We start from the raw sequence: 27200 nt of genomic DNA on the forward strand, positions 1-27200 counted from the left end.
TATGATTTATAAGTAGTTCCATTCATTTTTCCTATTTTATTACACTATCTCAAATCCCTACTGTAATTTTATTGATTTATTCCGCCTGAAGTTCCAGCTCCAAAGATTGGCTCTGCAAATATTGCCTCTGAAGGGGGGTGGTTTTATACCAACCTTTAAGGACTAACTTAAGATTTAAGATTCTGAACGGACAAAAATAAATTTGGGAATTAAAAATAAATAAACAGATAAACAAACCCATGCAGCTCTCTGCCTGTATAGCTGTATACAAGCTGTACAAGTATAGCTGCAGATATTAAAGCCTTGCTTAGCTTTAGTAATTAAAAAGAAGACCCCCATCCAAACCCAGTATTTCTAAGGAAAACAGGGTGCCTTAGAATAATCTTTTCTTCTTTTTCCTCTGGAAATAAAAGCTTACATCTGAGACTACTGAGAGAGGGATTCTGGCTTCTGTTGACCCAAGAATTCTTTTTATCTCATGGTAGCAGAGAAGCATTTCATTAGACATGTAAAAATCATACCGATATTAAACCTATTTGAATCTGGCTGTCAGGGAAGACACTACCTTGGCATTGCTTTGTAAATGTATTAAATAGTATTTTTATAGGTTGTTCATAATACTTGGCATTTCAAGTAACAATAAAAAAAAATATTTAATTAGAATATGAAACGGTATTTAATAATTAGATCGTGAAATAATTTAATAATTAGAGCATTAAATAGTTAAGGACCATTTTCTTTTAGGAAATATAGTAACTGCCAGTAATAGTTTAAAATCATAGATATGAAAGAATATGAAACATACCCACAATCACACTGGGTGGTTGTGTTCAGTAGCAAACACACTTTTTTTTTCCCTGATATATTTTATACCTTATATTTTGTTTCCCTTTGCTTAAGAAAATGTTCAAGAGGCACTGAAAGAGTTTGGGACTTAACACTGACTTTACTCTCCCCTTGGAGTCATACCTCTGTTTGTGTATCATTAGTGAATCCCAGTGGTGATTTTGTAGTTTTATTTTGCAATGAGGATGATTTTATTACAGTCTCTACTGCATTTCATAATATTACCATTCCTTCTAGGTAAAAACATTACAAAAGAAGGGAAGGGGAAGGTGTCAGCATGTGATGGAAGACAAAGATGTGACAGCAAGTTCACTCTTGAGGTCTGGGGACCATTTCATGGCCCTGTGGATCACAGTCATCAATGAATTCAAAGAAGGGACAAAGAGCATGACAGGGTTAGAACAACAGAGATTTCAGAAGCGGTTTAAGATCTGCTAAGGAGCCAGGTGTGTCAGGTAACACCATAATGAAAATCAACGTGAAACCTTGTTCCTGTAGGATCTGTTGAGATACAGTACAACTTCATATTTAATAAAAAAAAATGAAAAATGTTAGGACATGAATGTTCTAACAAACAGGAAGAGTTCTCACGTGTGAAAAAGTCATTGTAAATCTCAGAACAATGCAACTGGGCTGGAGATGGCAAGTAAAAATGGAAACTATTCCTCTCTGGCAAAGTTATCCTTTGAAGGGAAGACTAACATGAAAGATTTGTTGTAATGAGTCTTCTGAAGAAGTAAAAGAGAAATGATTCCTCTTATACTTCCTAAGACACATGGAGAACAGGAAGGTGATTCCAGATAGCCAGAAGATTCCAGAAGCATGGTTTCACCAAGGGAAAATTCTGTCTGACCAACCTAATGGCTCTCTGTAACGGAATAACTAGAACAGTGGATAAGAGAAAAGTTACAAATCTCATTTATCTGAACTCCTCTAAGGCTTTGACATGGTCCCTCCCAACATCCTTCTCTCCTGAGGCCTCACCTGGAGTACAACATCCAGGTCTGGGGTCTTCAGCAAAGGAAGGACACAGACCTACTGGACTGAGTCCAGAGGAAAGCCACGAAGTTGCTCAGGGGGATGGAGCATGTCCTCTGTGAGGAAAGATCTGAGAGAACTGTAATTGTTCAGCCTGGAGAAGAGAAGGCTTTGGAGTGACCTAACTGTGGTCTTGAAGGGAACTTAGAGGACAGATGGGGCAAGAATATTTACAAGGACATGTAGTGACAGGACAATGGAAAATGGGTTTAAATTGAGACCAGTTTTAGATTATATATTAGAAAAAAATTCTTTACTGTGAGGGTGGTGATTCACTGGAACAGGTTGCCCAGGGAAGTTGTGAATGCCCCTTCCCTGGAGGTATTCAAGGCCATGTAGGATGGGGTTTGGAGCAACCTGGTCTACCTGAAGGTGTCCATGTCCACAGCAGGGGGGTTGGAACCAGATGATCCTCAAGGTGCCCTTCTAACCCAAACCAATCTATGATTACCTTTCCAGTTTCTTATCTGTGCATTTTGTGTGTTTTTTAAAACCACTTGGGTGTTTTTATGTGCTTTACCTTGTTTTTCAGAACCAAGAGCATTGTGCCAGATCTCTCAATCCACTAATTTCACAGATAAAATCTCTTGCTACTATTATTCCAGAAAAAATAATAATCTTGGAGCATTCAGCCTTGGTCTGGCAGTGTCACAGAGGCACCTGGAATATGTGGACAGTAATAATACACAAAGTGGTTTTACAGCAGATAAGAATCAAGTTAGAATGAACATGTTTGCTAATGAAGAGAAGAAGTCCTGGGGTCACTATCTCTACCTAGAAAAACATGCAGCATACATATTGCAGCTTAAGACATCTGGAGCCCAATGTGAATAATAAAGAGAGATTGAAGAACAAAGACAGTGAGAAAGAAGATGGTAATGATGTACCATCAAGGGATCTTCTGTTTTTGAGTTTTCGGGTTGCAAGAACCAATTCCTTTTGGAACATTATCTATAGGACTTAGGCTTATCTAAACAATGCAGTGTCCCACCATCACTTACCAGCCAAGAAATGTCCATTTCTGTATTCTCTGATCTATTATTTCCCTGAACTTGGTGGGAGAGGCAGAGCTGCTCCTGAGCAAGGTGACTCTCTACACACTTAATATTTGCCCCATGTGTGATAAATCCCCATCTGCTGTTTGTTACAGATCTCCCCTGCCACTTAGCACTTTGCAGATATCCTGGGTGCTTCATAAACATTGGGTAAGCTGCAGTATTTAGAAACTGGGAAATTGAGGCAGAGATCAGCTGTCATATCAAACTGAAGCAGATCTCAGCCCAGGCATTGGTTATGACTCCTCCATATCTTCTTACCTTATTTCTAGGGCTCCTTTCACTGCTTGGTTCTAATAGCAGATCTGCAGTACAAAAAGCAAAATGTGCTTTCTGCAAAAAACAATTCTACAGACTAAGCTTAATAAATGCTTGACATTTTGAAGAGCACACAAGAAAACTCTAAAGCTCCTTAATCAAAACCAGCACATACAGATTCATGGAAACTATGCTGAAGGGAAGTTTTCTGCATCACTTGCCAGCTCTTGCTCTGCCAGGAATGTACCATACACAGTTTTATTTTTGCTTTACTACAAACTGCCTCAATTTTGATTTCCAAATTGGTTACAAATCAAATCACAAGGTAACTCTTTATGAGGTCCTCTATCTAATCATTTACTTCTTTTGAATTCTACAGATGAAAACAATTACATGGAGAATAAAGACGAACAAAACCTCATGGAGAATAAGGATGAATAAAACTCCTTGCTTCTACCACGTATTGTTTACACACATGTTATATATCTCTAATATTTTTTCCTCTGCAAAGTCATGCTGGTAAGTCCCCCATTTCACAAGTAATTATTCTTTCTTCTAGAAATTCTATTTGGATTTTGACATAGTGTTAAGAACTATAATGTGAAGTTATGTCCCACAGGTTTGCACTAAATGATGGTGGACTAGTAAAGTTTACAAACTTGTACTGATCCATCCCTCAGGCATCCCACCTTCCATAGGGTCTGTGCCACTTCTGCAGGACCTTTGGGTTCCTTGGGGCTCTTGATCAGCACTGCAGGTCTGTAATTAGCAATAAGCACACCTCAGCTGGGATTCAGACCCAGGTGCAGAGACAGAGAGTGAAGGCTCTGCAACAGGAAGCGCTGCACTGGGTCAATGTCTTCTGTGCACTGTAGGCACAGCTGGAAGCACTGGGCACTGCGAAGCCCTCCACAGACCAGCTCTGCTGGCTCTTCATTGCCTGCAGAGGGAGGTGGCTGAGGATAAATGATAGAACGCCAGAGCAGTTTCTACACACTGTGGCTTCTGCATCTATTCTTGCTCTGCATTGTTTCAAAACAGACTTCTGATTTTTGACATATGGCAGCACCCTTACAACGTAATCCTGAAACAATTTTTTTTGTTTCAGGGAGTGTGGTGGTTTTCACTGGGGGAGGGTTAATTTTCTTCCGATTGGCCGGTAGGGGGCTGTGTTTTGGATTTGTGCTGAGCACAGTCAAAATTTCTAAAATAGAAATGTTTCTGTTATTGCTGAGCTTACATGCAGTCAAGGCCTTTCCTCCTTTTGATACTACCATGCTGGCAAGGAAAGTTGGAGGTGCCATAGGAGTTTGGGAGGAGACACAGCTGGGACAGGTGACCCCAACTGACCAAAGGGATATTCCAGACCATCTGACATCATGCCCAGTATATAAAATGAGGAGAGGAAGAAGGAAGGGAGAGACAGAGTGATGGAGTTTGCCTTGTCAAGTTCACTGTCAGGCGTGATGGGGCCCTGCTGTCCTGGGGATGGCTGAACAGCTGCCTGCCCATGGGAAGCCATGAATTGCTTTGCTTTGTCTGGGGGCACAGCTTTTGCTTTCACTATTGAACAGTCTTTATCTCAACCCAGGAGTTTTCTGCCTTTTACCCTCTGATTCTGTCTCCAGTTCTGTTGGTGGAGGAGTGAGTGAGTGGCACAGCTGCTGGCTGGGGTAAAACCATTGACAGTGAGAGGCTAACAACTCCATATGAAAAAAAAGAGCTTCTTAAAATGATCCATTTCTCTGATACAGATTTGGCAAGAAAAAAAGCCAGGTTTTGAATAAACTACCAAGGGTGTAACTTCCTACTTAGGAACAGCAGCAAAGTCTGGTAATAATCTGCATAAATTTATAAACTTTCCAATGGAACATTTATTATTCCATGGACAAAATAAAATGTATCTGTTTAACCATATAATAATAACATTGCACAAAACAAATCAAATGGAAGTATGTATTTTCTTAATGCCAGAACAGCTGTTGAGTTGTGCATGGTTTGTCTCCCCAATGTTACTTTCAGTCTTTTGACATTTTCAATTTAGTTCTTCTCCCCCAGCCAGAGACACTCTTGATGGACACCCTTGTATGTGCTGGGAAACAGAAAGAAGGTTAAAAAAAAATCATAACCATAATTTCACCCTTCTAGTCTAGAATTGTAGGTATTGAATCAAATAATCTGTATAAAAAATTGCTAGACATTCTTTAGCATTTCTATGGAGACATAAATCATGAGAACTCAAGGTATTATATCAGAATGGGTGCTACTCTGCTGCAACAAACACATTGGTGTTATTAGCACCATGCTCTAACCAGCTGAGCTAATCTCAGGGCTAATAAGAGTAGGCTTGGCAAGCCTTGCTCATGTATGGAAATGTGCATTTGCTTTTGTCTTCCATACAGAACTGGATCTCTGCATTCAGTGTAAAATCTTCCATAAATCCCAAGCGTTTTTATGCATCACATATTATTATCACACTATAAATGTAGTCTAAATTGAGTGCTCACTGCTTTGCTTCTAAATCTTGTCTGTTTTTCTTAGACAATATGCAGGAAAAAGAATCATCTTCTCATAATGACATTTTCATGTCTTGGAGAAGAATTCCCTTAAACCAGATAATCTCTTTGCTGAACAGTTTTGTCTGGAATACAAAGTGATCATTTAGGCATTTTGGCTTTGGTTTTGAAAACACAGGCTATGGCAATTTATGTTTTGTGGGCACCCACTGGCAGGAGAGGGTTGAGCTGACAGGCCCTTAGCTCATTCTGCCATAAAAAGAAGCTGTTTTGGCTTCCTAAGTGTGGCAGTTTCCCTGCCTTATCTCCCTGGTACAATCCAGACCAGACTCTACCACAGTTCTACTCTCTGCTAGCATCCTGAAATAAAAGACAATAAAGAAACAACACCAGAAGGTGATCACAAAACTATGAGGATTTTCTATAGAGGCTGACTTTTAATGACCCCCTAATCATATGCTGTGTGTGTTTAAAGGCTTTTGTCATGCTTCTCTATGAAGGAAGTTTCTTTCATTGAAATGAAACGTAAACATGGCCTGAATCACTGGTACGCAGCTGTCTTCCGAAATAAACAACTAATTGAGCTTTTAGTTTTCATTATTTTAAAGTAATTACTGGCTAACTATTGAATAATTTGATTAATTTCAGTATAGAGCACATAAAGTTCATGGGTCCAATTCCTTGAAATTATAAAGGATGTATTAATGAACCATAAAAATTAAATCTAGCAGAATTAATTCAAATAATGTCACTTTTTCCATTATGCTAAATCTTTAAAAAGGGCTAAAAGGATTTTCACAGTCAAGACTGAGAAGTCTTTATTCAAACTCAGTTTACAGTTCTTCACTGCTTCTGGATTAGGACATTAGATATCTTAGGTGAATATGCATATCTGCCAGAGACATAAGTCAAGGGAGGTCATTCAATATCTTGGTTCCTTAGCTCAAACAGAAAAGCCAGTGCTTTTGTTTTTCTATCATTTGTTTATCTGGGTCTGCCTGTGGGCTCCTTGAAGAAAGAAACTGACTCTTATCACATCCTTGCACAATACCTTCAAGAAAAGGGGTTTGAGCTTTATCCTTTAAGGCCTTGAATATAACATGATATAATCAATAGCTAGAATTTTGTAGTAGTGTTACTGTAGTAGTTACTGTAACTCCTTTTAAAAAGGAAAATACGCTCTCTATACACAGAGAATTCTGTTTTGAGTCCCTGGCAATTATGCTAAACATGTTTTCCAGTTTTAACAAAAGAAATATTGTAGATACCATGCTTTTGAAAGCAGCATTTTTAGCTTTCTTTGAACTAGGTTTTGGTAATATTCTTATCAGGTCTGTGCCAAACACGCTATTTAATATCAAAGCTAATCAGCTGAAGCAAACCCTGCTGTCTTCATGCAGAAGCAAGTTGCAGTTTTTCACTGTTTTGATTTTTGGATGAATAACTTTTTATTCCTTTTATCCTCTGAGGTACTTTGAACACTGTGCAAACATATAAAGACCTTGGGCCTGACACATTTACTGTAAGTTCTTTTCTTTTAAAGGAGGATGGGCATTGGAGAATGCATCCACAGCTCAGCATTCATACTCAGAACAAAGAGGTGCCTTATTTCAAACACTGTTTAAATTTTTTCTTTAAAAAAGAAATTTTAATAGATATAGAGTTGTTTATGAACAGCAATGGAAATAATGGGGACTATCTTCTATGAAGCTGTTTCATGCTGTTGTGTTCATTGAATGTCTGTTAGGGTGCAGAGTTTCATGGGTGATTTTCCAGTAGCTGGGTATTTATTTGTAGCTAGGCTTTTCTGGGTGGATACTCAGATATCTAATCAGGGGGAAGTTTATACTGCAGCCTTTCTCTGTGTTGGCAGTGATAGGCCCATCTTTTCTTCTCCAGCCTGCTGAGGCTGTAATATCTCTGAGAATGTTAGGCCAGACTCCAATGTAGTTGAAACTGCAGTATTGGTAGGGGTTTGCAGCAGGGGATGGGTGGAAATTCCTACCCACACTTACCATGAGATTGCATAATCCTCGATGCCTGGGCAAACAGAGTAAATGTTAAAGAATTAGACTGTGTCCTGCTAGATCTCCTGGCTAATATGGTTGAGCCAAAGGAGCTTAAGAAGGAGCACCAAACCTAACTTCCATTGGCCAGTTCAACTGATGTACCTCCTGTGGCCAGTTTCAGGCATCAGCTGATATCCCAGCCCTTGGCCCATGCTCCAGGTTTACAGTGAATTGCTGTAGTCAAGCCAACAAGCTGCCCTACTGGTAGAAACAGAAACAGAACTTTGCTGCTCAACCTCCAGCTTATGATGTGCTATAAAATGCCTGAGTGAAACCCAGCATTTGAATAAATAAATTTGCATAAATGATGTGATGACAATCTGGCATCACAGCACTTCTGAAGCAAGTACCAGTAAAGCCATTCAAAAAACAACCCCAAACAAACTGAACAAAACACACACACTCCTCTTCCTAAGAAAAGGAATAGCTTCCCAGCTCGGATTGCCAAGAGGAATGTGTTGTAAGAGAAAGTAATTCTTTGTCTTCCACATGATCTAACTACAACAGAATCACAACTTGAAGAACTCACATCGGTTAAACCATGTCACTGTAGCAGTGGATATACACACTATCAGTAGAAACTGCAGTGTCCCGTTGCATTTCACAAAAGGTTTATAAATGATACACTGCCAATTAGTGATCAGTTGTGTGTCCTCAATTTCTAATTCATTATCTCTAATGGAACAAAATTGTACAAAGTGTTTTTATGAGGCAAAGACCATCAAATATGGTAGCCAAGGACTTTGGGAACTATCAGAAAGAATGAAGCCTGTGATTTTAACAACCTGCTCTGCAAAAGGATGTGAACATGTGCTGGTCCAACTTTATTCTGCTTTTTGCACCTATTTTAAATGCTTTCACAAAGGACTTTGTACTGAACATGTAAAACTCAAAATCGAAACTGTTACTGTCTACTGTTTATCAAAAATGAAATAAAATATAACTGTTGGAAAAAAGTTTGTTAACCCATCAGGAAAGTTAAAAGACACTAATCTTATGTATCCCATGGCTTAATTACAAATATTGATGATATGGTACAAAATGATCGCCTCTATTCTCAAATGATTCCCCAAGTGTTGATTTCAAACTACACACAGGTACTATGAAACCTTAAAAAGACTAATTGGTAAATCTTTTTGATTACAAGGTAACATCTGTTGATTTTTTAAATGTTTGTCTACAGGACAGATAATATCAGGAAAACAGAAGTCTCTGAGACAGCTGTTTACACTGTCAGAAAAAAAGTCTGTGTAGTGGCTGATATCTTTGCAAAGGCAGTACACAAAGTGGAATAGTTTTAGACTAAGATCATTTAAACAAAGCATAGGAGATGAAACAGTCATCCAAGAAACCTGATACTGTGGATTTTTTTGAAACAATCTCTGAGCCTCTCCAGTGGATTATGAATATCTGTATGAAAACAAACCCTGGTATATGAGATAAAATTTCTTTATATGTCTCCCACTGCCACCCCTACCAGCCTGCTTTGCAGAAAGTGGAGTCAGACATAGATCATGCTGCCAAAGAGGTGTCACCTGAAGGAAGCACCTTTATAAGGTGCTTCCATAATCCTTACAGTTTTTCTTAATAAAAATAAAAAAACAGGTTCTATCACCGAATATGAAGATCTGTCTATATAATCATCCATACTAACCAGTTGTTTAAAAGGAAACTCCTTTTTCTCCAGAAATCATGGATAAAATGAAAATTCCTGTTTGAGATTAAAGTAGGGAATTATTTCTCATTGGTGGCTTGGGTATAGAAAAGTTACTTTATCCCTTTCAACAGTGGACCTCCTACTGCCAGCTTATTACAGAATTTGTTTGTGATATTAGAGCAGGAAGAGACTCTTGATCTTACTTAACCTCATGATCCTGTGAGGTATAAAAAGATGTAGTTTTGAAAACTAGAGTACAAAATATCATTACTTTTTAATTATAATCCTTTTTCTTTCCTAAATAGTTGGGAAAGAACATAAAAAACAGTGCAAAAAACAGTGTAAAGAATTGCTAAACAGCATTTCTCCTAAAAAGAGTAGCATGGCCTTTAAGGGCCATATGGCACTGTGGGATGTTGACAATTATAAAGGCATCTTCTTTTAGAAGAGATATGGGAAATGGTTACAGACTTGACAGCTCTTGCTATCTAGCAGTGTGCAGCCAGCACAACTTTTACATGCTGCTCTGTCACAAGCTCCCAGCAAAAATGCATTATTATGTGGCCTCATGTCATAGAATATATCCACACAGACTGATATGAAGAGGCACCATTTCCAAAAGAATGGTAACAGGCACAGCTGCATTACATAAAGAAACACCCCGAGCCACTGAAGGAAAAGATTACACAGGTTCCCTTTGCTGTTGCTGCTGTTATTCTGCTTGTGCTTCCTGAGACATGTCTATGTGAGATGAGGCCCTTTGTGGGCTTCCCTGTAAAAGGTTTCCTGAGCTCTGAGACGCCTGGGATGACAGTGCTGCATCCCCTGCTGTGGCTAGAGGGCCAGCTGGGAGCCCCAGTCAGCCCAGTACACGGGTACATCATTTTAAGCTATGTTTGACACATTAGCCTTATTGCAGAAGTCCTCCTTGAAGCAACAAGTAGGTCAAAAAGCAAAGACCTGAAGTTCAGAAAACCCCATCAGTGTGAAATCCCTTTTCTCTGTATGTTTCCATGTACTTTACCTCCTCCCATGCTCCCCCTTCCCACCACCTGGCTCCCCAGCCCATGTCTGGCATAGTCAAACCCAGCTGTTCACAAAAGATGGCAAAAGAAAACTCATGCAGCAGACATGGGATCACCACCTTCTGAAGTCATGCAGTCCCTAGTAACCAAAGATGGTCTTCAGCCCAGGTTTTATATCCTGCCTCCTTATTTTCTCTTCTAATTGGTCCTTTTGACTTATAGAATTTTCTTTTATTTTTAGAAGGGTGAATGAAGGAGGAAAAAGTTTCTGTACAGAATTGCTAAAATGGCAGTTACCAGAAAAATCATAAAAAATTAGATGACTGAAAGTTTTTTAAATGGGAAGCTACATTCTGCAGCAGAGGTATGGTAAGATGAACAGAAATTCAAGTTCAGGAACAAGGCAGACAGCCTGGAAGTGTAACTGAAAGCAGGCTTTGAAATGTGGTATTCATTGGCACTCCATCTTTGGAATTGTTTTCAGCCTGTACAGATACATACACATACACAGGAGGCTATATGTAAGTTTCTAAGTGTGTGTTTTAAATTCAGACACTGAACAGCAATACATTTTCAACTCATGAAAAAAAAAAAAAAAAAAAACAACCTCAAAAAACAGATCAGAAAAGACAGCTGTGCCTGAGCTGAAAAGAAAATATATATAAGCCTTCTTTAAGACCAAGCAGACTTCCCTATGAATACAGACTTAGGGAAGGCTTCCAGGGAATTAAGGGTTATCTTTAGCATTTCAATTATAATTTTGGATTGTAAAAGATATATTTGGCAATGATCAGGACTGGCAGTCAGGCTAGTAATTTTATATGCATTAAAAAGTGATGTGATAAAGGGAAAGCTCTGTTGTCAAATGTTACAGAAATCTTCATGTATTGCAGATTATCATATAATTCACAACTGTATTTTCTATTTATATTCCTTCAAGCCCTGAGTGAAATGAGAAATTATTTTAAGCTGGATGTAGCTGTTGAAAGCAAGGAAAATCCTTCCTTGTCAACATGGGATTTACACAAGCATTTTCAACCTGATCCTTAGGTCCTGTAGCTCAAGATATTAGTAATTTCAAGAACCATGAGAAGAATTTCCTTATGTAAAAGAAAATAAAGCTTCGTGAATAACAAGCAAATTATAGAGTATTCATATTATGGTAGCAAAGTCTGGGGGTATTTTTATGTACAGCACATACAATCAGCAGATATACATATCTGTTCTCACAAAATATATCCTTTGCTACATAACTTACCCCTAAATATAAAAACTGTTTTGCCAGGTCAAAATAAGGGTAGCTGTCCTAAAATCTGTAAAGATACATACAAACTGTTCTTCCACTTAACAGAATGGTACTTTGAAAGACAATTATGCAAAATTAAATAAATAATTATTGTGCTTTTCAGTGCCCCAGTCACACAAATCTTTTAGGCTTTCAAACAGTGTTTTAGTTGCTTTAGATGATGCACATCTTGAAATGAAAATGAAATAGTGATGCAATTTTAATTGAGCAATTAAAATAATTTTTCATGGTTTCTAAATGGACTAGCTTTAAAATTACTTGTCCACTGAAAAAACCCCCACTTTTTCAGAGCTGTTACCCAATATCACATTTCCAGACAATGCTTCCTTTGTCATCTCATCCTGTTTCTCATTCTCCTTCAAATGCCTCCTGAATACAATTGCCTTTTGAACTTATTCACTGAAAAGAATTTATCCTTCTCTTTAGTAAACTTTAAAACCTTTCCTTTAGTAAATCTGCAGCAGAAGTCCTGTTACATAAATAACATTTAGCTCCAGTGCACAATGCAACATGTGGGATATTTGCAATTAAGAACACATTCTATATTTTGTGCCCTGTCCTTAAGTAAAAAAATAAAATATGGTATTATTAGGAATTTATTGCAGCTCAGAGCTACTGATGGTTGGAAGAACACAGCTCAGATTCAGACCTGGAGAAATGGGTAACAATGATAACCAGTTGCTTCAGTTCATTTTCTACAACACATTTCTTCCTAGAACAAGTTTTTTTTTTCTCTAAATTAGCAAAAGTTTAGTCTCTGTGCTTTAAGAAAATATTTACTATGATGTCCACCTACAGATTTTTACTTTTCAAAGGAAAAATATAGAAATTTTGTCTCCCTGATCTGCAGCACTGTGACCAAACTCTTCTGCCTGAAGGCCAACAGGAAGAAAGAAACTAGAAGTTGAAATTTTGAATTTTCAGTGGTTCTGATATGAAAGATAGCCATAAAAAAAAAATAAAAATTGAAAACTGGAAAACTGGTCCCTGTCAAGATATTGGAAGTGTCACTCTATACTGTTTCAGCTGCTGTGATGAATACAGAGGTAGAGCAGCAAAATAAACATTATAGAAATTATAATTAATTTGGGCATTTTCTCATATAAATGCTCCTACTTTTATCGTTTAAACTTCATGTACTCTTAAACAAGCTCTACAGCACTTTTAAACATGTCTCTAAAAACCTGTCCTATGTGTGTAAGTCCTTGCTTTGAATGTCGTGATTGGTCTTTCAGAAGAAACCAGTTACTCTCATTCAAATATAAACATATTAAGAAAAAAAATACACTCCCAAGTTAGTAGTTTCACCAAATTATTTATCTGGTGATTGTTTTAGTTACATTTGTGTTCCTTATCTGTTTAGATAGTGAAGTGTCCAGAACACAAACTACATTTTATTTTGCATTAATAAGGTATTAACATAATGAGTGATTGACTGACATTTGAGCCCCTTTGCATTGTCAAGATATAAACTGAATGAAAACCACTAAGACAACAAGAGGACTCCAGAAAATGCTGTTCCTGTTTGAAAGCAGAGAAAGAAACAGGTTCATGAAAATTGGTCCTTACAGTGTAATGTGGTCCTTATGCCAATGCTACATATTATCAATGGAGAGAGTAACTTGGCCTTCTCCCTTTATTCTGCCCTTTTTTTTGCACAAAAACCCGCCACCTATCAAAGTATCTTGGAGCTTGTTGGCTGCCTATTAAATTTACTGAAACTGTCCAACAGGTCCAAAAGTTGCTGGCTGGATTGCTGACAGAGGGACACAGCAGGATTTCCTCAGGAAGTCAGGCTAATCAGCTTGTTTAAAAGAAATCCAAAGTGAATTACATTTTATTTTCAATTTGCTTTTTTATAAAACTAAATCAAATGGTTGCAGAATGAAACCTTTTTCACCCTTTATAATTTTATTCCCCTCTCTCCTTTCATGCAAATAGTTTCAATTTCCCTTCTGAGATTACTTTTCTCTCGAATTGTCAGCTTGGCAACTATTTGAACTAATCCTTTAAAAATCACACCTAAGATACTTATTTTCCTATATAAATATGTGAAACATTAAAATATAGTTTCAATATGTATTTTTTCTGCTTGTTTCAGTTTTACTGTAAAAGTTCCACAAGCAAAATTTCTCTTGGGCTGGAACACTGACTCCTGTCATAAAATGATAAACCATGGTTCAGTGTATGCTAATTTATTTTGGCTATAAGATTAGTTTTCAGGTAACTTAATCATACAGATATTTACCAAATTATGGAAAAATTAACTGTCTTCAGCAATGTTACATTGTTATTTGCAGTTCAATGAACACTGCTCTTTTAAACCTCCTGTGTTACAACCATAACTACCTAATGGACAATATTGCCAAGTGTTTCAGATTGTTTTAATTAAATTAAATGAGTACAGGGGCACTTCCTTTTCACCTACTCTGTCATTATTTAGCCAAAGTAAACACACTTAGTACTGTCAGATTTCCATCGTAAATTCTTTCCTTCAGCTTTACAATTTTATTTGTACAGTTCTCCAAATTTCCTTTAAATATTTCTGCTTTGTTTTTTTCCCAGAACTAAATTTTGTTTTCTGTGCATGACCATGTGAACACAACAAAGAAAAATTTTTTTTTCATTAATGGTGCAGTATTTAAGCCCCAGTGCAATTTATACTATCACAGCTCTGTCTTTTAATTGTCCCCAACTCTGTAATTTTTAATTTCTCAGTGTTCTTCAGTCTAAATAGACTTTTAGTCCATTTTTCACCCCACAGCCAACATTCAGTTGCCTTATTTTTTTTTTTTTTCTTTTCCCCATAGAGGTAAGTGGATGAGAAGGGACTTACAGCTACAACTTACCAAGAGTTCGGAAAGGTCTTTGGTTTGGTGTATGGGAGAAGAAACCAGGTTTCAAAGCATTTGTGATCAAAATGTCAAAATACTCTTCAAAATCACTCCTAGGAAGTAAAGTAAATGTGATTAGTTAAACTAACAAATTAGTTAACATGTAATGAAATACTCTTTAAGACTTAAGAAAATATCAGAATATTTCTTTAAGGCACTTGCACTTTAAGGCACTTGCTTCTGCAACTTTTTTTTTTTTTTTAAATGCTTCTTCAATGTCACTATTATTCTTCTTTTCCTGAGGTTGTCAAAAGAGTCAAACTCACAGTGAGTGATCTTTGGGAACACTCATTATGTGTAAAAAAGATGTTACCTGATCTCAGGAGAACATGTAACAGATGATATATTTTTAATCTGAGATGGCAACATATGCATGGACATGAACAGAAAGTTGTAAATGCGGGGTTTTCTTTTCAAAGAAGATTATCTGAAGGGATGGGGTAGGAAGTAACTGAAGACACTTAAACACAGGTGCTTATAGTGTTGGTATCCATACTGAAGGTATGCACAGGCCCTTGGCAGACAACAGAGATATAATTTACAGCCAATTCAAATGAGAGCGTGATTTCACATATTCGAAAACTGAAGCACCATCTTGACAGCTGAACTCTCTCTTCAGACTCCACTGGCTGCTCTCACTACATCCCTGCTGGTTTACAGGGAGTTGGACAGGTGACTACAAATAAAGAGCCACCAGCTTAAAGTCTTCATCCGCCAGCTGAATCCCACAACTAAATTCAGATTTTTCAAAGATCATTAGGTCCATATACACAGATTGTTATCTAAACTGTGGAAATACCATCAGTTTAAATGGGTTTGAATGTCTCAGCATAGTATATAAGAAAACATTCCTCATCTATGATGTATTTTATTTTATTAGAAATATTTCATTCCTTAGGTGACTACATTGCATACAACATCCAACAAATGATGGATACTCTTGCATGGAACAAAGAAACCACAGATGGCAAGTCCAGGATGGACACAGGCACTGAAATGCTATCAGCAGTAGAGGAAGTTTGCTGGAAGTAAACCAGTTAACTGCATCACTTTCAAATAATTAATGATCTTCCATGGGACTGAGATATCTTATCAAAAACTGAATGCTCTCCCTATGAGAGACAGCTTTTGGGTTGTGCTCAAAATTACATTCCAGCCTTAAAATAAATGTCCTTTAAATTTCCTTCTCTAATGAAATTTTAGCTTTGTCTATTTTTTTCTCCACTTGTGACCATATGTAAACCTTTGCCTTTTTAAAAGAACCAGTATCAAATATTACAACGGTGTGTTTTTAAAATTTGCTTCCATGTGAAAGATTCCAAATGCTGAGCAAACAGACCAGGTTCTTCTGTTCACAGGTGAAAAGTATCAACAGAGATAAACTTTTCAAATTAGCATCTGGTGCGAATAATCCATCCTGGGTAAATTAAGCTTGAATTTGCAAAACGAAGCAAACATTTCAGAAGCACAACAAAGAACAATTAGCAAGTGAGAGGATGAGAGGAAATGGCCTCAAGTTGCACCAGAGCAGGTTTAGATTTGATTTTACGAAGAAGTTCTCCACAGAAAGGGTGGTCAGGCATTGGAACAGTCTGTCCAGAGTTGTGGTGGAGTCACCATCCCTGGAAGTTTTCAAATAATGTCTGGATGTGGCGCTTGGTGATATGGCTTAGTGGTGAGCACGGAGATGCTTGGTTAATGCTTGGACTCAGTGATCTTAAAGGTCTTTCCCAACCTGAATGACTGATTCTCTGATTTGTGGAAAAAGTGGCAAGTGCTTTGTTTAAAAAAATTAAAACAGAACAAACAGACTTTTCAGAAGATTTGGTAATTTCCTATTTTTCTGTTGGAAAACTGCCTTGTGTGAGGTAATGATTACCTGTGGCCTTTCTTGAAACAATATATTCAATCTCATGTACAAAGCTAGTGTTTTTTTGTGAGATTTAGTGTTACATTACTATGTAACACTATATATAAAGCAAATCTGTTCCAGTTACTGCCTGTGATTGGTAGAGTGGCCTCTGGTTACAATAAGTAGCTAGCACAACGGGCAGGATGTATCTTATACATGTATCATAACTTTAGCCTCCTAAAAGTTGCACTCTGAATGCAGATAGTGGTTGACACCACAGACAGAGCCAATGGAGAAACATCCACATTCTCGAACGGTTAATTCATCCCACTTTTATCAGACACAATTCTACAATGCAGAATGAATTGCCGAGGATAGTGCCCAGTGGATTCTCTCCTAACATTTTATTTCAAAATAAAGCTTTTTCTTACACTTCCTCTCCCTACCAGAATGTGTTCTAGTTAAGGACAATTTGGTCAGATGAACACGAGTGGGATATTTTGCTCATGAAATGGTAAATGATACACTTAAGCATGAATTTCCAAGCACAGTTTTTAGGAAGACAATAATTTCTTAGTCAAAAAGGAGTTTCTTTAATAAAGTGCAAAAAAAGGAAATAGTTACAAAGTAAGGATATTAGGTGTAAGAGGCTAAAATTTCACACACATCAACCCATCATTATGGGTTTTTCTGTTTCATACTATACAATTTTGGGCTTTTCAGTATCATATTGATTAACTGAAAGGAGTAGGAATAAAAATTAATAAAGGACTATGTAGGTGCAATTCATAGGTGGTGATATCAAGAATAAAATGCAGTGCTGATGTCAAGAATAAAAACCAGTTAGCCTGGTCAAATAAAGTTGAGGGCAGAGACAATAGGTGTGAACCTAAACTATTTTCCAGTACAGCCAAAAGCAGCACAGGTATGGAGAGTCTTTTTGTCTGATACAAGAGGCAGGGAACAAACAAAACCAATAAAAAAGCTTAGATTTTCAGGAAAATAACCCCACTTCACTAAAGTCTAATGGACAGTGGAGTACTCAGTTCTCCAAAAGCTACTTGGAAGCACACTGTATGAATCACTGGAAAATATGATTGTAATAAATACCGTAGAACATCCTACACTTCTGTGGAAAGAGGGAATGACACAGTATCCTTCTAGCAGAATATCTTTGGTGTTTTGAAAGGCAACTGTTCATTTCTGATATCTTGCTTACTGTCTTCCAGAAGGATTTCTACAGCTACTTTAAACAGCTGAACACTATTTGTGGATGCTGAATGCAAGGGATCAGGCAGGTAGCACAGCGTCTGTGTGAAACCAAGTCACATAACTTTCTCACACTGGCCTGAGAAAGTGTGACCTGAGAAATTGTGAGGAAGAACTCAAACAGTGCTTGGAGAAGGAAAACAACCTTTGCAGGTGTTATTTGTCTCCTTGTTGTTTACTTGCAAGAAATGGTCAAGGGGTGTTGTTCCTAACTGTCCAGTGATGGTGATGTGTTGGTTTGATGGCCAATAGAAGTTTTACCCCTTCTGACCCTTTCAGAACTGTCTATAAAAAGGGATCTTGAAGTACAAATCATGCTCTCTTTTGCAACTAAGCTTGAGAGTCTGTGTCGTCACTATCCCCATTCCTAATACAGTGTGACAGCTATCCACCAAGGAACAGAAAGCCAAATCCTTATATGTGGCCAAGAATTTACCTTTATACCAAATTTTCCTTTAGGAAATAACTGCACAGATTTACACAAAAGAGTTAATTCACAGGATCTTACTCATAAAGGAGAATTGCTTTTTGTTAGGGGGTAGATTTGCCCGTCAAAGGAGCAAGTATAATGATCATGCAAAGCAGTGAGAACTGGCACAGCTGAGGCTTCATTTTTTAGCATTTAGAGAGTACAAAAGAGAAGTGATACTGGCAGGACTGGTTTTGGAAGGTACTTTGTCTTTTACCTTACCTGTGCTTTTCTTACAGCGTTGCTGTATTCATTCTGCTGTTCCCCGGCATATCCTGATAGCCAAGGTAGGCTCATACTGAACTACTTTATTTCTTTGATTAAAAATCAATTAAGTCACCCACCTCACTATTTGCATCACTGATTAATTTTTTTTATTAAGTGATAGTTCTGCTGAATTTCACTGAATTTGACTTGACAGGTCATGTTAACATTATGCTAAAAACAGCTGTGATCAGCAACTGCAATCTCAACCAGTCTCCAAGTGCAATGAAGTTTCTGTTTTATCTTTTCTGCTGTGATGATGCAGATTGCTCACATCAAACCACTAATGGGAAAAAATACTGGTAAGATTCTCCTGCAGATTTACTGCAAGGAAATGCAATAGTACTACTAGTTGCATTCACTGCTGGAGGAGCAAGAAAGGAAGTGGCTTAAATAAGACAGTCTAGCAAAATTTTACAATAAAATTAGGAACCAGATGGTGTATAGGATAGGCCTGAAAGGTAATTCCCTGTCATCTTCAATCCCATCATGATGCCTCCAAAAGGACACAGGTTATAAGAGTGCTGTGGGTCAGGTACAGCTCACAGGCTTACAGATGGACAGACTCCTTTGTCTCAAGTACCCTGTTACACTCTACCAGAGAGGGGCCCCACAGAAAACTCAGAACCAAATAATTAGCTGTACATAAAAACAAAACTCAAATTAGCTTCCCAATAACTCAGGCTTATCTCCAGTTGCTGTTCAGCAGATATAATTTGAAATGGACTTTTTGCTTACCCAAGAACATGCTCACACAGAAGCCTGCAGTAGTCACTGTGAGAACTGGTAATTAACAGCAGAATCTTCCCAGCATTTTTCAGTTGTTTCAGCCACTTTTTTACAGACTCGGGACATCTTTGTAAATATTTGTCTGGATGATTTTTCACTTCTGGGAAATACATCCCACAGTCTTCTAAAAAAATTAAAGCATAATTATGTTATCCAATCCTGCTCACAAACCACTTAATCCACACAACAAATATCCTTTTATGTGTAAACAACACAATTAAAATAAGGCAAAGCAAAATTTAAAATTTTCTCTGGACTGTAACATAATATAAACCAAAACCCCCAACCAAACCAAGAGGATTCACTGCAGCAGAAACAAGCTTGCATGACTTTTCTCCTTTATTGTGGAATTTTCATAATTATTTTGTTTGATGTTCTTTTGCTCAGAATAGTTAATAGCAAAGAAATTTCAGTTTATAGCTTCATGCAAGAAAAAATTATTTCTTTTTGCCTTTGCTCAATTTTTTGGATACTCAGTTTGTGATTGTAAAATCAGCTAAATGTTTAGAAAGTAGTAAGGGCCTAAAATTCCATAGAACACCTGTTCACTTACTTCTAACACTGTATGTTAGCACTGACTGATCAGTAACATCCATTTTACTACTTCTGCATTTTTCTCAAGTAGCACTTTACCTATGAAAGCTTGATAACCTGGAAAAGACTCATAAGTATTTGGAATACTAGGAACAGATGCAAAAAACTGCCCTATTCCAATCTAAGCTTCAATAATGTACTTTTTGCCAAATAGAACAGCAGTAGAATTTTACAAATACCCTTGGAATGTGAGATTTTAAAAATTGCGCAACAACACTAACTTGGCAGTAAAGGTTACCTATTCATTAAAGTCACCAATAAAAATTCATCTTGTTATATCCCATAGCTGTTTTACCATGATGTAAAATTAACATTTCTACATATTTCCTCTGTGCTCAAACCCTGTATAACCAAAACTGTCAAGCTAGTTAAAGGTTTAAAAAGGAATATAATAATTGTAGAGATGGATATGATGCCAAATATTTGGCTCTCGGTCTGTGTGTGTTGTAGTATAATGAACATCATCATAGATTATTTTTCTTCCAGCACTTGTTCTATATGCAACTGTCTGTGGTCAACTTTGCTGAATGATTTAATAAATCCCAGACATTACTTAGCTTTCTGGTATGTGAGTAATGCAGTTCTCTAGTTTGAAAAAATAAGATTTAAACCACTTGAACTTTAGCTATTTAATGGAAGCGAACATACATGTTCGAAACAGTAGTATCAAAGAAAGACCAAAAGATGCTGGGTGCTAAACGTAACACCATTCCATACACTACACACTCAAACATCTATAGGTGGCAGGGAACAAAAGTCTTCCAGAAGAAGTTTCAAATTGGCTGTTATCCTGGAACTAGACAGGAGGCAAAAATGTATTATTCTGTACTACAACTTGACAGATTTCTTCCAAAAAGGTAAACTGGTGTATCTGAGGACAGTCTCCCAAACAAAATCTCCCCACTCACAACCAGGCCACTGTTCCAGTTCTTTGCTGTATTTAGGTCAGGCTGTGTAACAGTGTCTACCAGGAGAATACAAGCCTGTTCCTGCAGCTGGCATTATGGGATGCCTTGACATTTGCCTTGAGAGCTAGCCAACAACAATGATATTTTTGATTAAACAAAGCAGATTTATAAAAGAAGGTTTCCTGTTGTGTTTTCCCTTCTTCTTTCCTGAGGCATGAATATTGTTTGGGATGAGCAATAGAGTTTCTAGGAGCAGAAACTGCATTTTTTTCCCTCCATATTATAACTAGCAGTAATATTTCATATGCTATGTTATGACAATTTTTCTTTTTTAGTGTTTTGGAAAGTGCACAACATTAGATGAGGAGGAAGGGAGACACAAAACAAAGCAGGCTTGGCATTATCTCTCATAGGTTCAAACAATTAAAATAAGGATGGCAAAGTTCATTTATATAAACAGTGATAGTGATCTATCACACTTATCATCTCAGACAAAAAGATCTGTTTTACTCCTGGATACTCTTTGTTTTTATATCCTTATGAAATGCCTTCCACTGTCTGTGACCATTATTTGATGTGCAATTTAAAACCTTTGACTTAATTTAACCAAAACTGTCTTATTTCTCCACAATCTGTGTGGTATCTCCGACGTGACAAATCTATTATATTTGGCCTTTGAGCTACATCTGCATTGGAAAAGGTCAGTAACTCTGGGTTCAATACATGAGCTGAGAGTCTTATTCTAGCTCTCTATCTAGACCCTGAAGCCCAGCTGTTAATTGCAGACAAGCAATGAATCAGTTCTTGACACTGGGATCTGAAATTTGCCTCTGGGCTGTTTGCCATATCAGGCAGAGGCAGCTCAGAAGAATCCTCGTTAAAGCATACTCTAGTGTAATTAGGCCAGCATGGCCCAGGAAAGCAGAGTTTGACTTAATTCCTAACATACTATTGCATCTGGTGAAGACAGTTTGGTGGAACACAAATTCATACCTGTAAATGAGTTTAACCACCAAAGCTTACAAGATTTGATTGAAAGCCAAATAAAATAAAAGCCAAAAAACTTGCTCATTAACCCAGAGCAGCAGCCAATTTTGGGGAGTATTGCAGAGCCACAGGCACCTTGTTGGCAGAAATAACTGTGGAAGCTTTAACATGTGATGGTGAAATACCATTGTGTCAAGTCTTCAAAAACAAATGGAGTGATTTCCTAATGATTTCCTAAGCCTTTTTCTCCACTATGGCTTATGTTTCACTGTGCTTTTCTAAACCAAACAAAGAATAAAAGTAAGAAGAAAACTATTAAGCAAAGCATCAGTGAGAAATCAGAAAAGAAATAATTTTATCAGAGCGAATAGAGGAAAGCAATAATGAGTTAATAGAAATAAGTGATTGTGCAACTGTCATACAGCTCCATTCTTGAAAAATGAAGTAATTAATCAGAATAACACTGTTCTGGAGGAATAAAAAATTTCTCTACCTTGTAAACCTCCCTGATAGGCTGCATCCCATTAATAATGCATGCAATGCTTATGGATCATCCAAATTGGAAAATATTCTTAAAAATGGAAAGATAACCAAACTTTAGGAAAGTTTTGTTGGTCTACAAATCCAGTGTATCCAAGTGGGGGACTTGTGGTCACTGCCAGATCCACAACTGATGGTTTGTTATCTCTACACTGCCTAAAATAAAATCTCTACTTTTTTTCCCTCTCTGTTTTATGAATACACTTAATATACAGCTATATAGACATTGCCATATATTACAACATACCCATAAATCAGTGAAAGCAAAACATTAACAAAACAACTGTCCCAACTTTCACCTCAAATTCTCTGCTGTTTTCAGTTACCTTCAAGCATGCCAAGGCCTTCATTAGTAACCTTTGGCCCTTTGGCAGTGTGAACACTTACACAAAATACAAAGAAGTATTTAATAAAAGAAAATTGAAACAAGAAGACTGTGACAATCAACACAACAATCAACATATTTACCCCCTGTGATTTTATGAGAAAACTTAATTGAATGATGTGGAACAGGAAAGTGAATATCTAAGCATTTTATACACAAACTTGGAATGTATTATGTATATGTTACCATGGAAAAAATGCAATTTTTTCGATTTTCATTCTTGTTACTAAATAACTTTTAAAGTTTATCTCAAATCTCTGAAATACAGCCTGGAATAGCAAATTAGCAATTAGCCTCTGTAGGGATTTATAATAATCTTCTAAATACACTTTCAAAAACAATTATTGCTTTTCCAGTCCACCAAGTATCCTTTCAGAAAAAGAATATATATATATATATATATATATATACTTTTCAAGCTGACGATAAAAATGGATGCAATTAAGTTGAATTGTCTATATTTTTGAAGCAATATCACTTCCTCTATCTGTACTATCAGATGTTTCTTTAGTGTCCAGTTTGGAGTATGTTTTTTCTTGTTTTGTCTGACATTTATCTCATATTGTCTTGACTAGCAGTTTAACTGTGTGTAAAGCTGTGATAGCAAGTGGGATGGGAACCTTGTAGCTGGAAATGCAGAATCCCCAGACCATACTCAGAGGCTGTACAACATTTGTCATGTCTTCCAGCACAGATAATAATCCAGTCCTTAAACCAACAATCTCCCTCTACTGCAGTCACAAATTACTTTATTGGAGTATGCATTTTAATGTTCTAATAGAATACCTACATTTGTGGAAAAAATAATTATGGATTTCTTTTGTGCTCTGCATTTACACTGCCTCTCCCTGGCAGGGCCAGTTCACCCCCACTGGCTCTGGACTCCTCTGGACTCAATGTCTGTAAATCTGTACTGCCAGGACACTGCACTTTTCATCCCTTAACTGCTATTTGGATTATAAAATGGGCAAATGTTCAAGAGGCACCTCTCCAGCAAGGTTTTAATCCAGAACTAAAACACAGGAACAGTGTATTTCTTAGTATTGTCACTGCTTTTAGAGGGCACCTACTTGATTAAATTAGAAATAATTTATCTGCTATTTATACAATTTAGCTAAGCAGAGAAGTATGAGGCTAAAAAAAGTCCATAGAATTCAGCCAAGAAAAATAAACTTTACACCGCCAATTTGTAGCTTGTATTTAGTGGCTTTAACAACTAACAATCTCTTACAATGAAAGTAGTATTTAGGAATGTGCCTTTAATCTCTTTTAAATTCAAAGGCAATATGATAGCTTAACTATTAATACCCATCACCAAATTCTCTGCAGCTCTGCCATGAGAAAGAACTTATAGTTCTTCCCTAATTTTTGTCTTAATGCTAGCTTGCAAGTAACAGTTATCAATTTGATTAACAGAGTAGAGCTGCAATAAATGTTGCAATCAGCAATGATACAAACAACTATACTCACTGTATATTCCTATCCACTGTAGCTTTACAGCACTTCAGGTTTTTAGAGTGAAGAGACACTTTTTTGATCATTGTTGCCGTCTTCTTCTCTTGTCTGAATAAACTAATCTAACAGCTATCATGAGCATTCAACAGAAACACAATAAAAATTACTTCAGCACAGAAGATTCTGCAAAAGAACTTGAATTTAATCTAATGAAAGAGAAGAAAGGGGGTTAAATTACACCAGGCAAGTTGTCTTTTACTGCCTTTCATTTAAGCTGAAGTGTGTGTTCTAGTAGAAGCAGCAGAAGCAAAATGAGAGACAGAGGGAAGGAAATGTTAAAGCAAAATAAGAAAAGATAATGAAGGGTGGCACAGAAATGTCTGGACAAAATATGGTTACATTCTGGAGGCCTGGAGTGAGGCAGATATCAGGAACAGGGAGCAGCAGGAAGAGATAAATCATCCTCTCCTTCCCCCAGGAGATAAAAACTTTTAAAAACAGAATAAAAGGATGACAGTCCTGGAAGATAGGAGGTTGGGAAGAGGCAAATGTCATAAGAGCAAAAATGAAGAGTAACAAATATTAAATATTTTGAGCTTTTATATTTTCTGCAATTGTTTAGAAAGACTGAGAAATTCTTTAGAACAAATTTCTTAAAAGGCCAAAGGGTTAAACATCCTGGTCCAGCTCAGGCAGGAAGAACACCAGCTATTTACACTTCTTCATTTATTAGCAGCAGACATGAAAAGAGCTCGGAGGCAAAGGAGATTTTAATAGTATGGTACCAAATCTCTCATTCTCACCAGAAAAAAGAGTGAAGCGGTATTTCTGTGATAAAAGAGGTGGGTAAACAGGAACATTGATGAATTGGCCAGTGGAGAGCAGGAATCCAGAATGACACCTCAGTGAGTTTCTGCCTGTCACAAGGCTGAACCTGATGATGAACCTCTGCTTGCTGAGAATTAGCTTATGTGCCATATATATGAGTAGCTGCTTAATAAGCAGTATCATTCAAGCTGCTCTTGTATATACAAATGAAACAGAAATGGCATAGAAAAGGGAAAAAAAAACCCACAAAATTCAGACAGAAGAGAGGAGGTAAGAGATACAAGGAGAAATGAAAACCAAACCAGTATTAAGGATTGGCTACATTCTATTAATAATCCAGACTTATAAATAGGGAACTATTTGACATTTTGATGTCAAATCAAATTAAAGAAAAAACTTTTCCTCCTGTGTTCTCAGAAAAGTAGGGACTTTTATGATCACAATGCAAGCCCTCTGCAAGTGGCACATGAGTTTTGAACTAACCACACATTACCAGTTGGACTACAGGATCAACTTGTTCCTCATTTGGCTCTTTTGCCTGTGTATCTGCTAAAGAAGATGTTTACTGCCCATGTAACATTAACATTCCCAATCTTTTTAGCAACATCCAGCTCCAGTCAGGCAGAAATAGATCACATTTTCTAAAATAATAAACTATTTTCCAGTGGTGACAATTCTGTGCTCACCTTGATTAATTTCAAGGGGGTGGCCATAAGGTAAGGGTCCATGGTGGGCTAGGGAAAACATGACTACTTGGATTAATAGTGGCTGCAGTGCTATATAAACACTTAATACACTGAAGGAAACATTTTAGCAGAACACACACAAAACATCACCTCTGCAAATATTTCATGGGTCATTTCCTGTTCTACTTATTTTCTACTCCTGTGGCCTGTGAGAAATTTACTGCAACATTTAAAATGCTTTGGTAGCTAAAGATAGGTCTCCAATGAAAAAGGGTCTGATTGACTAGAAATTTTCCTAAGGAAGCTAAGAGCAGATGTTGTTTCTTCTGGCTTAATATTATAAGGCAGGATCCACCACTCTCCCTCCTTTCTGAAGTGAGGTTCCCATAACAAATGCTGTCAGGAACAGCACAGAACCTTTAGCTATATTTAAAGGGAAGTCCTAATGTCTAAATTAGAAGCTATTAGTGCTCTGCCATCTCTTACCTGAACATCATCCACCCCCTTCTTGCCCCTGTGTAGCAGGGGATAGAAACAAAGCCAAAGATGGACAGCCCAGAACCTCAAGGCTGTGCAAGGTTTAAGGGCTGGCCCAAACCAAAGTCAGCTTCGAGATGAGGCTGTACCATTTCTTGAAAACATAGCTTGTTAACTACTTCTCCCCAAAAACTTTTCAAGCAAGCTTAAAAAGTACCATTTCCTGAAACCCCCCACCATTTCCTATCTGGGAGAACCCTGTTCAATCTGCCCCTAATCTTCACCCTCCTGCTTGCTAGCTCTGCCTCAACTCCCACCACATCAGCAATGTCCCGGATGCAGAACAGTCAAGACTCCTTGGAGCATAATGCCACAGCCAGATGCTGGTATGGCTTTTGCATGTAGTGTTATTCCTACTTCTTACTGAGGTCCATGGATACTGAAAGAGAAATCCAGGCTATTTTCATGTTTTCTGCTCTTACTGGTGTTCCCAAAAGGCTGATTTAACTGCCCCCACAGCCAGAGTTAGTACCACTCTGCAGTCCTTTCCCCATCTCATCCCAAGCTTTCAAATCCCTTCCTTTAGAAAAGGGTAACAACACAAATAAAAAAAGTTATGAGAAGCACATGTATGTGGCAAAGTCTGAAGCCTGACCTCACCATGACTGCTGACATATGACACTTGTAAGGAAGTTGTCTTGATGTAGGTAGTTCAAATGATCTTCCATAGTTTTATATACACTAGAGTTGGAGACAGAATTTCTTTCCTTGTTTTATTTTCCTTCTTGTTTTATGTTAATATTTAGATCAATACATATTTATATTTATTTATAGTAGTGTTTCCCCAGTGCACTACAAAGCAGGATGTACTCTGGAGATAGGACAGGATCTGTTGTTATATTTTAGAGGAAATTATTTATTTCTCAAAAGAATTCACTTCCCTGCTTTACATTACCATGCTAGTTTGCAGCATAACAGATCAGATTTATCAAACTGTGTGAAACTAATCAATTTCTGATGACACTCTCACAAC

At 37.3% G+C, this 27200-nt stretch overlaps 1 protein-coding gene and 1 long non-coding RNA gene across 3 annotated transcripts in view; one reads left to right on the top strand and one right to left on the bottom strand.

Moving 5' to 3' along the window:
* Positions 1-27200, bottom strand: part of NT5DC1 (5'-nucleotidase domain containing 1) — a 125870-nt gene that overhangs the window by 25476 nt on the left and 73194 nt on the right. For both annotated transcript variants that reach the window (XM_015621776.2, XM_033512829.1), the window contains exons 7-8: positions 19257-19431; positions 14620-14717 (exon numbers count right to left, since the gene is read on the bottom strand). In XM_015621776.2, the coding sequence (XP_015477262.1) occupies positions 14620-14717; positions 19257-19431 (273 nt within the window). The remainder of the gene's footprint in view (positions 1-14619; positions 14718-19256; positions 19432-27200) is intronic.
* The window catches only part of LOC117244054, a 31000-nt gene continuing 6980 nt past the window's right edge, over positions 3181-27200 (top strand). The window contains exons 1-2 of the long non-coding RNA XR_004496434.1: positions 3181-3716; positions 18494-18541. This is a non-coding gene — a long non-coding RNA (uncharacterized LOC117244054). The remainder of the gene's footprint in view (positions 3717-18493; positions 18542-27200) is intronic.

This window comes from Parus major, chromosome 3, assembly GCF_001522545.3.
Source record: "Parus major isolate Abel chromosome 3, Parus_major1.1, whole genome shotgun sequence".
In the NCBI taxonomy this organism is placed as follows: Eukaryota; Metazoa; Chordata; class Aves; order Passeriformes; family Paridae; genus Parus; species Parus major.